Genomic DNA, 11,098 nt, shown 5'->3' on the forward strand with positions numbered 1-11,098 from the left:
AAAAAGGTAAAGGAACCCCTGACCATTAGGTCCAGTCGTGGCCGACTCTGGGGTTGTGGCGCTCATCTCGCTCTATTGGCCGAGGGAGCCAGCATACAGCTTCTGGGTCATGTGGCCGGCATGACTGAGCCGCTTCTGGCAAACCAGAGCAGCGCATGGAAACGCCGTTTACCTTCCCGCTGGAGCGGTACCTATTTATCTACTTGCACGCTGACGTGCTTTCAAACTGCTAGGTTGGCAGGAGCAGGGACCGAGCAACGAGAGCTCACCCCATCACGGGGATTTGAACCGCCGACCTTCTGATCGGCAAGTCCTAGGCTCTGTGGTTTAACCCACAGCGCCACCCGCGTCCCTGTTTCTATGGTTCTAAGGTGTCTGCAAATGGCAAGTTTTTTTTGCTTCAAAATATCTGTCGTCAAATGACGGGCCAGTCCTACAGCTGAAAAGCTACCCTAAAATATACTTGTTGCTTACTTTGAAGGTCTATACTGTCTTCCAATCAAATGACTCCAAAGGCAGCTTACAACCAACAGGTAATCTCTCCCTCACACACAAATAGTCCTTAATCCTCTGGATGACGGAGGAACCCAGAACATGTCACCCTTTGGGTCTGGAGTGGAGTGTCCTTTCAGGCAGGGAAGAGGGAAGCGAACTCCCAGCGGATGCTTCTCTTCTTCAGCCAGTGGATGTGGCCAGGCTGATCTCTTCCCTTACCACAATATTCTTCCTGGGGGGACAGGGGTGCAACCTCACAGGAAGCTAACTTCACACAGTGAGTCAGACCACTGGCCATTCTACATCAAAATGATGTCCACTCTTGACGGCCAACAGTTCTCCCAAGATTTCAGAAAAGGGATTTCCCAGTCCTGTAGTTGGGAGATGGTGGGGATTGAGCCTACGACCATCAACCCAAGCCTCTGCCACCAGCCAGACTGCCTCTCCCAGTAGACCTTTGTCTGGTGGAGGCCAGAGCATGCATCCCTTCCCCATTGCACCCTGAAGGTCCATCATGAAAGCAAAGGAAAGCAGAGAATTGTATTTCCATTTTTATTTGATACAGGCAAAGTAGGGCTACCGAACACATAAATTCACAGCCCTCTGGCCCAGCATCTGTGAATAAGCTACATTAAAACTGATCAGAATATAGCCCACTTAAATATAAATTCCCATACAGCATATAAACATAATTCAATTGTATTCAATGCTTTGCGAACATAAAAAAACAACACACACCATTTATCTTACTTGCGGATGATTATTTCTGTTCCCATCTTTAAATACATGTCAGAGTCAAGTTCTACCGTCATTCATTAGTGCCATCTGCCTTCATCTAAGCATCTCATCTCATTTGTAACATCTTTTTAAAAAAATTACTACGTCACTATCTTATTTTAAAAAGATTTTTGCTACATTTAAAGATCTTTGGCAAGTATTCCCCGGAACTTTTATTTTGTACATGCCAGCTGCTCTGGTTTCAATGTCTTTAGACCAGCTGAAGCCCAACACACAACGCTAGAATACAAGAGTAGTGCCATTGACACAAGAGGCAATACACCTGTGCAAAATCTGCTGTGAATCAGCAAACCCAGAAGTAGCCAGGTCCTACACAGTAGGAAATACACTGAAAAATACACAGTGTGAACGCTTTAAATATTCACACATACAGAACGAACTCCCAGGCGCCGCGCGGTTTCCAGTTAAGCCGCATCTGTCGGCATTTTCAAATACGCTAGGCGGAAATTAAGGAGTCCTTCACACTCAGGTGGTGCCCAGGAAAGCAAGCCTGACCAGCTGGCCAAGTGAGGGGAATAACCAGATGAGCTTTGCTGGTAGGGCGGAGAGTCTGCCACACGCTTTTGCCAAGGTTGTCGGCATGGAATCCTTGCAAGAGACAGGAACTAAACGCTCCCAGTGCCCTGGATTTTGGAAGAGGGAGTCTATTTTACAGCGGCAGGTGCTGGGGATGCTCAGAGCTTGAGGATTCTGCCCCCAGCCCTGTTCACAAAAGGCACTTGTGGACTTACCAAACATGACTTTGGACGGCACGGCCTCTCAGCCTCGCCATCCAGGTTGTGTGAGCCAAAGACTTCTGCCAGCCAAGCATTAAGGGCTCAGTTCTTTCACTGCGTTTGGAGCAGGCTTTGCACAGTCGTCTCCAAGTGGGATTTATGGGGCAGGGAACAGATAAGCCATGTGGATCTGGCAGGTTTATATCCCCTGAAGGCACACAGAGGATTGCCAGAACCACGGGAGCAGGGGGGAAGAGAGAGAAATTAAACTCAGTGCTGCCTTTGCTAGAGTTCTCAGTCTGTTTTAAAGTCTTTGCACAAAAGGGTAGCAAGCAGGGTGCGCTTCAGATGTTGCACCCCTCCCCAAATCTCCCCGGCCATTGGCCACTCAGGCTGGGCCTGATGGGAGTTATAGTCCGACAATATCAAGAATGCACCATGTCGACTGATGCACAGAGTAGTCAAGCCGAAGGCTGAAGTGAAGGAAACGGCAGCCAACCTGAGGTTCTGAACATTAATCTGCTGTGTTCGGGGTGGAAAAGAGAAAAGGTCGGATTTCGGGATCAAAGCAGGGGGAGCGTAGATCTCTCCCCATATGCAGCTTAGCTGCCAGCAGCAGCCCTAGATGCAGAACATCTGGGGAGCAAAGTGTCGCTTTTGCTCATGGGGGGCATTCTACCAGCTCCATAGGCTTTTTTCTGGGACTGCAGGATTAAAGAAGCACACATATCTAGTGGGGAAAGAGCCATCGCAGCAACATGCGTTTTCACCATCTCAGTACAAAGCGATTGCTTTGCAAAGCAGGGTTTTTGAACCATCATGCGTGGTGACGTGTAACCTCCAGGTATCTTTTGCAAACAGTCTGGGGGAAGAGGCAGGGAAGAAGAGTTGAAAACGTTGATGCTTTATGTTTTTATCATGCAGTGCAGGGTTTCCCAAGCTTGGGTCTCCAGCTGTTTTCAGACTACAGTTCCCATCATCCCTGACCACTGGTCCCTGCTAGCTAGGGATGATGGGAGTTGTAGTCAAAAAAATAGCTAGAGACCCAAGTTTGGGAAACTCTGGTGTAGTGGTATGCATGGAATGAACAACATTAGTGCTGCTAACTGTTGCATAGGCTTTTTTCATTTAAAAAGTGCAGGGCATGACTACAGTTTTAAATGCAATTCAACACACACACACACACACAGAGAGAGAGAGAGAGAGAGAGAGAGAGGGAGAGAGAGAGAGGCAGAGATCCTGGACAGGAGTTGAAGCAGAATGACTCCAGAAGCCCCACTCTGTGGCATGTAGTGTTAGCACTCAATTCATACACACAGAATTCACACTCTCCCCCAGTTTTAGGAGGGGGAAGGATCACATGAATCAGGCCTACATTCAGGTGGGGGAAGGTGGTACAGATCCTGGGGGCCAGGATAAGACCCCTAGCTGGATTTAGGTATGAGCTGGCTTTTTATGAAGTAAGGGGTTCCATCTCAGCTGCTGATGAAGAGAAGTGAAAGGGGCCTGTAATACAGAAGACACACACACCCAACGTCATTTGAACAGGGCAAAAATCTAGCCTGTGTCCTCCTGGGCAAGCTTCACTGAAATTAAAAGGGATCTGCACACCGTCATTTCCATGGGAGCTTACACAAAAGGAGCTTCCTAAAGTATGGAGAAGAGTGGCTGCACTCTTTAAGAAGATTACAACAAAGGAGAGATATTAGGAAGAACGAGTGCAGCCCCAAGTTAAGAGCCCTTTGACATCTGAAGTCCAAGTAGTTTCAACATGGTTCAAAACTCTAGACTCCTTTCAATTACGCCCAAGGCATTTACATACAATCGAAATTTGATTCCTAAAAGCAGAAGTGGGTGGAAACCTCATGAACTCCACGCAGCATGTCACGTTACTGTTGTTTTTTGCTTAAAGTAGAATCCTTCGCAATGTACACCGCTCAAGTACAAAATAGAGGAATTGCTCTATAGTGTTAGGAATAAAATAGAAAAATATACAGGAGCTTGCAAGTTTGTAGAGTCAAAATCAAGTTACGACGGAGAGAGAGAAAAAAAACCATTTAAAACAAGCTTGCATGGGTACTCATAATCGTGGTTCTGCTCCACAAAAAATAACTAAGCAGACATTGCACGTGCAAAATCTCATCGCGGCAGAGGTTATTTTTGTTGTTTTGCATAAACAGGTTTTAATATCCCCATCGCTGCAATCGAAGACACAATTTTGACACATTTGGTCTCTCTTTACCCCGTGCTATGGAACCTGTTCATTTAGTTACACTTCATTTCATGGGCAGTGACCTGCAAGGGGAAGGAAACTGCAGCGGAGGAGCTAGCTCAAAACCTGGTCCCAGGTGGAGCAGAATCTACTGGGTGGTGCCTGTGGCTAAGCCCCATAACCAACCTAACACAATTCACATTTTAAAAGCACATCTGTATTCTCTCAACTGCTGTGGGGCTTGCGACGGCGGAAATCTTAGACAGGCCGAGTGTGGCCAAACAAGACATGAACGGGAAAGTCGTTGGTTTGTATCGGCCAAACATGGTGTCAGAATAGTGTTTTGCTCTCTGGTCCCATTTGCAAATAAATATGTGGAAAGCCATAATGCTTTGAAACCATGCTCTTCACGAGGTCATATGGGAAAGGAAGGAATGCAAAGACCTTGGGCCCGAACAACTTGAATGTTGGAACAGGAGTGGCTTTAGGTTCTCAGAAATGCACTTGACAGGCTCCCATCTCTAAACCTTCCCATTCAGAATTTTTGGTTCTCAAAGAAGTCTGGAACAAGGAGTTCCAGAAAGTTCATACTTTTCCAAGGTTAACCGGCGTTCCGGCCAAGTGTGAAACATTGAAAGAGCCCAGAGACGGCTCTGTAGTGTTGAGAGAAAAGAAAGAAGCCGGACAAACTATCTCTTTCATGGCCACGTACGTTCCGGTTACGAAGCCAATCACGCCCATGGAGGCGATGCAGATGTCTTTCAGAAGCATCCACAGGCTTTGCTTCTCCTTGTAAAACGTGAGGATTTCGACCAGCGGTGGCAGGATCAAGGCTAGTGTGCTGCTGCTGATGGCTCCGACGAGAGAGATGACGATGTCCAGGCGAGGGACTGAAACAGCCAGAATGCCTAAGAAGAGAGGAATGGGAGAGAGAGGCATGTTATTTTCAACTTTAAGATATCTGGCACAAGGATGGAAGAAGGAGGAAATCCCGACGAAAGAGCAATGGCAAGATAAATTGATGAACTACAGTGGTGCCCCGCAAGACGAATGCCTCGCAAGACGGAAAACCCGCTAGACGAAAGGGTTTTCCGTTTTGGAGGTGCTTTGCAAAATGAATTTCCTATGGGCTTGCTTCGCAAGACGAAAATGTCTTGCGAGTTCCTGCAGGGTTTTTCTCCTCCCCCCCCCCTTTTTCCCAAGCCGCTAAGCCGCTTATCAGCTGATCCGCTAAGCCGCTAAGCCGCTTAACAGCTGATCGCTAAGCCGCTTATCAGCTGATCCGTTAAGCCACTAAGCCGCTTATCAGCTGATCCGCTAAGCCCGCTAAGCCACTAATAGCGCTAATCCGCTAAACCGCTAATGGGCTTGCTTCGCAAGACGAAAAAACCGCAAGACGAAGAGACTCGCGGAACGGATTCTTTTCGTCTTGCGAGGCACCACTGTATGCAGAAATGGCTAAATTGACATACAAGTTGAGAGATAAGGACAACTGTGACTTTAAAGAAGAATGGGAACTTTTCACATATTACTTAAAAAGACAACAAAATGAATTGGACTCCTTGGCAGGTTTTGAATAAACATACACAAATCTATTGATTGTTAATGTAGTAGATAGATAATATAAGGAGTTATACAATTTTACAGTATGCAGAGAACAATATGAGTTGAGAAATCAGAGAGAGGAGCGGAGGGAAGTCTTGGGCGGGAGGGGGGAGGGTTTGATGGGAAATGGGGGGAAATGAAGAATATGAGAATTTTTGATATGTTATTATGTTGAAATTGTTAATATTTTTTTTTAAAAAATAAAATAAAATAAGGTATCTACATGAAGTAGAAGTGAACAAGTTGAAGCTCTCAGAGCTGAAGGATTCTGGGGGGTCTGAGAAAGCAGAGCTAATTCACTGCCAATAGCCTTAGGATGGATGAACCTGTCAATTTTGCTTTCTTTCTGTTTCATATTTTCCCATTGTAGGGTTCCATTTTACCATATTTCCACATCAGTTTGCAAAATAAAAATAAAAATCCTCACGAGAATTCGCCAACATTTCCCCTAACACAATCACTTCTGCAATGGATTTTGCCTGCTGCATGCATCTTTTCTACTAAATCTTCTCTAGCAAAATGCACATTGTATCTTGGTTACAACAATACATGCATTTTTGTGCATATTCTTGGGTTGCGTAACTGCACGCAAAATTTGGAGAACTACGAATTCTGAAGGACACCTAAAGTTTTGGTTCTCCTCGCATTGTTTCCAGCAGTATGAATTAGGTCGACTTTGCATTAAAATGCCAACTAAATTTAATTACTTCGTCATCCCTACCACCGGACGGCCAGCAGACAGCTGCTTTCCACGGAAGGATACAGGTCAAATGGGACCATTCCACAGAAATGTGCAAGACTTGATGTTAGAAGGAAAAGTCTCCTGACTCAGTTGTTGTGGGGAAACAGATCTGGGCATTATCGGCGTATTGTAAGTGCCTCCGCTATGGAGGTGAGAGGAGATCACAGAAATGTTTATTTCTCTCTGCTTTGTGGAAGAGACAGACAAACAGACTAAATGGCCTTTGGGTGGTTCGATGGAGGGTGGAATTCTGTTGCTTCAATTCAAAAGAAACACCAGTCCAAGTGTGTTAAGCCTGAAGCCGTATTTAAGTCTACAAATTATACCCCACAGGAATGTGGTAAACACGCCAATATATTATGTACTTAAATTTTAGATAAATTCCACTTTATCCCAGATGTTTGATGTGCGGAGTGTAGAGATGCAAAACCAAGACAGAATCCCACCAACAATAGCAAATCCAGGGCATGCCATGTATCCCAGGTGCACAACATTTAAAATCCCAGCTACCCGTATTTTTCGCACCATTGGCCGCACTTTTTTCCTCCTAAAAAGGAAGGGGAAATGTCTGTGCGTCTTATGGAGCAAATGTGTGGTCCCTGGAGCCAAATCGCTGTTGCCCTGCGCTGATGGGGTGCTCTTTGGTGGTGGGGGGAGGAACCACGGTGCTCTGCCGGCAGCCTCCGCTTTCCCCTGAAGCCCCGACAAGGTTTGCAAGCAGCGGGAAGGCTGTGCGCTCCTGGGCTGCTCTTTGGGGGTGGGGGGAGGAGCCAAGCGGCTCTGTCGGCAGCTTCTGCTTTCCCCTGAAGCCCCAGCAACGTTTGCAAGCAGAGGGAAGGCTGTGCGTCTTTGCCCTGCACTCCTGGGGTGCTCTTTGGGGGTGGGGGGGAAGCCACACTGCTCTGCCTATAGCTTTTGCATTCCCCCTGAAGCTCCGACAAGGTTTGCAGGCAGAGGGAAGGCTGTGTGTTCCTGGGGTGCTCGTGGGGGTGGGGAGCAGCAAATTGCTGTCTCTCAGTGCCTCCTAATTCAACTGCAAAGGATTGCCTAACCGGATTCTGAGCTCCATTTGAAGTTTAAAAATATTAAGTTTGGGGATTTCTTCAAGTAGCAGTTTTGCAGAAATAGTCATAAATACATGCAAAGCATTTCCACAATCCAGTATTAGTGAGCTCAGCTAAAACCGAGCAGGCATCTGGCTCAGTAACAGTTTAAACTACACAACTATAACCAGACATCCTGTGTGTTTGTGTGTGGACCATGTTCCTAGCAGCTAATCTTTATTGCTGAAAAGAGGCACTGATATTCCACTCCAAATCTATAATTCATTATACAAATTCTTACAAGTACAGTCCACCTATACCAAACCAAAAACATTGTGTTCTCTTGTTATTGAATGGAAGCTATTTATCTGCCCTCTTTTCCTCCTCTGTTCTTTGCTCAGTCACTCCATTTTGAATCTTCCTTTCAAAACAACCATGCCTGTTTTGAGAAAACTTCAGAGATTTAGGAACTGGAGCACAATCATTTGATCTCTTTGCTGTTCCTCCATACTCCAAGCACTTCTCATTTGCACAGCCCTGGTTTCTCTCCCTGACTATTAATATTCTTGATTAATAACAGTAAAATGCTCAAATTTTAATTTTTGTGACTGCTGCCAATACTGACTTCCCAGTGATAATGAAAACAGCTACATTATAATGGAATGTCTGTCCTTTTTCCATTCTCTTCATTATATATCGTGGCTCGCTTTAAAGCAGCAAAGTGGACAGGAGCCACCCACTTTGCTGTTTTAAATAGTTTAGTACAACATTTGAGTCAGATTTTTCTTCTTCTTATTTTCCTGCTCTAAAAACTTGGTGCGTCTTTTGGTCAGGTGCGTCCTATGGAGCGAAAAATACGGTATATCATCCCCACCTCTGGGTAACAAATTTGACAAGCAATATTTGATAAACTGTTCCCAAATCTCTTACCCTTCTCTGCTGGGAGGGGAAAAAAGATTATCAGCATCAGCATTTTTTGTACTCTCATAATTCAGATGTCTGTATAGCATGAAAATTATACAAATTGCCCCAGCAGGTGAACATCAGTTATAAAGTAATCTCAGCCTCTTTTAATTGGGTGTGAAATCCAGGTTGTTCTATAAAATGAGAAAATTCATCACAAAGTGCACTTTGCTAGCACATTTTTAATTCCGTTCTCCCTTCACGGAGTTTAGGGGCAATGTGCAGGGATCTCTCCAGCATCTCATTTCTCATGACAACCCTATGGGGTATAGCAGCAATTGGAGCAAGGTCACCTAGCAAGCTTAAATGGGGGGTGGGGGTTGAAACTGAACCCAGACCTTCCCTGTTCCAGACCTTCAGATACACCGGTTCGCACCTTTCGGTGCAATGTGACTTGCAAAGCAAACCGATTTTTGTGCAGCAGAATCAGTGCAGCTGGTTTGTAATCTGCAGCAACGGGTGCAAGCTCTGCATAATGACCCATCTGTCGGAATCTCCGTTCGACCGAGCTGATAAAGCTCATCTTCTAGAATCGCCCTTCGTGATTAACGACCTGAGCCTCTGATAAGGCTCCAGGCACATCCCCCATTCAGCAGAGTTTCCAGCACAGGGAAGAGACGAGAAGGTATGAGCTACATGCTAGGTTTCATTACTAAGCCACGCAAACAGGAAGAAATGCATCCTCTCTCTGTGAGAGCAGAGAGCAACTGAAACAAAGGAAAAGGAAACCAGTACGTCACATCCGTCTCCAGTCTCCCGTGAGACTTCCAACAGCCTGGAATGTCTCTGGAATGTAAACAGAGTCTTGTGACTCCAAAACACTGCACAGTGGCAAACAGAAACTAACACCATCTGCAGCCGATATTACTATGCAGAAGCCTTGAGACTCAATACATATATTTGGGGAGGGAGAAGGGAAAGAATGGACGCCAGTCAAACAGAGGGCAAGCACTAGGAATTTATGAATTTATTAGTGAAACCGTTATACACAGCGTCTTCCGAGCCCAATAGCCCCTCCAGGGCAACTTAACAATTATAACTGTTGCAATAAATTTAATTAAATCTGAGAGCACCAAACAATTTTTACAAACTACGGAGTTGTCTTTTTCGCCACAACAGACTAACAGCGCTAGAATCCCCTCTAAAAATTTCTCAAGAGAATGCACTGCTGTTTTCCTAAATACACCATCAGAATCAAAAGGCTGTTGCCAAATAATTTCCTGGGTTCATCTGAATAAATGTGGCCTCCCTGCTCAGGACCTGTTCAATCTCACAGGTCTCTTAGCTTTATCAGGAGCAAAGGCAGCAATGATGAGAAAAACCTGGCGGCCTTTGGAGGTCTAAGCCCTTAAGGAGAAGTCTCAGGTTCTAGACCTGGCAGTGCTATGTTCTAGATCTGTGTTTCTCAACTTTGGGTCCCAGCTGTTGTTGGACTACAACTCCCATCATCCCTAGCTAGCAGGACCAGTGGTCGGAGATGATGGGAGTTGTAGTCCAACAGTATATGGAGACCCAAGGTTGGGAAACGCTGCTCTAGACAGCTTTCCCTCAGACATCTCTCTCTCCTTGACCTCAGACTCAAGTCACACTTGAAAACACAGTGAGCAGTAAGGCTTCACTTCTGTGGGAAAAACAGGAGCAGTCATCAAGCAAGTGTTGAACCAGCATTATTACAAGCCACTTTTAGAAAGGAAGGACTTAATTAACTGCAGAAGTAATTACATAAACAAGTTTAATATAATTAATTAGAGTAGGGACCTGCTAATCCCAGTAGGACTGCAGAATGAGGCCAGAGAGGACTCTCCTCTGCCGTTACACTGCTAACTGGAAATGGCGCGTTCCTGTTTCACAATTCGGAGACGCCATGTTTGCGAGCGACAGGACCAGAAATCTGCAACAGGGAGCCCTCCCATCTGCCATAGATATTTTCTTCTATGGTCTCTGCCCAGCTGGAAAGAGGTGCACCATTAACTGCCCTCAGAGCCTCTGGACTAAGAGCTGGACTTCCCGAACTGGCTGCTTTTCAGAGTGCTGGCAGCAGCTGTGAGAAACCTATTTCTCTCGTCTCTCTCATGCCCTGACCTCAACAGGGGCCTGGGCCTAGCCCAGTGGATCTCCCACAGCCCCTCTCTACCTGAGTCTAATGGTGAGACAGGAAGATATGGGGGGGGGGGAGACAGAACAACTTTACCCACCCTAGATCTCTCCAGGCGTTGGACTACAACTCCCAGAAGCCCCGAAGTCAGAATGGTCAACAGTCAAGGACGATGGGAGCTGAAGTCCAACAATGTTGGGAGGGTACCACACCGGGGAGGACTGAAATCAAGCCTTCCTGTCCCCATTAACTGCATTTCCTAGCCTTCTCTGCTTGGTCGGAGACAATATCGCTGCTCTTCTCAGTCAGGCCTGTAACTGCTGCCTGAGGCAATGCAGTTTCAGTCCATTGTTCCCCACTGCTGGGTGAAGGCGAGTGTGTGAAACTTGGGTGACGAGAGCCGCCTTTGGATCTGGCCTGGCGCCATCT

General features: G+C 46.1%; 1 protein-coding gene across 4 annotated transcripts in view; it reads right to left on the reverse strand.

Annotated features, from left to right (window-relative positions):
* Window positions 1-1,033: 1,033 nt before the first annotated feature.
* The window catches only part of SLC36A4 (solute carrier family 36 member 4), a 112,477-nt gene continuing 102,412 nt past the window's right edge, over window positions 1,034-11,098 (reverse strand). For 3 of the 4 annotated variants that reach the window (XM_081002197.1, XM_081002198.1, XM_081002196.1), the window contains exon 11: window positions 1,034-5,129. In XM_081002197.1, coding sequence (XP_080858323.1) covers window positions 4,807-5,129 — 323 coding nt within the window. In that variant the 3' untranslated portion in view covers window positions 1,034-4,806. The remainder of the gene's footprint in view (window positions 5,130-11,098) is intronic. The other variant, XR_013985107.1, reaches the window with a different exon arrangement.

Source organism: Podarcis pityusensis (genome assembly GCF_964106645.2).
Source record: "Podarcis pityusensis genome assembly, chromosome: 4".
Classification (NCBI taxonomy): Eukaryota; Metazoa; Chordata; class Lepidosauria; order Squamata; family Lacertidae; genus Podarcis; species Podarcis pityusensis.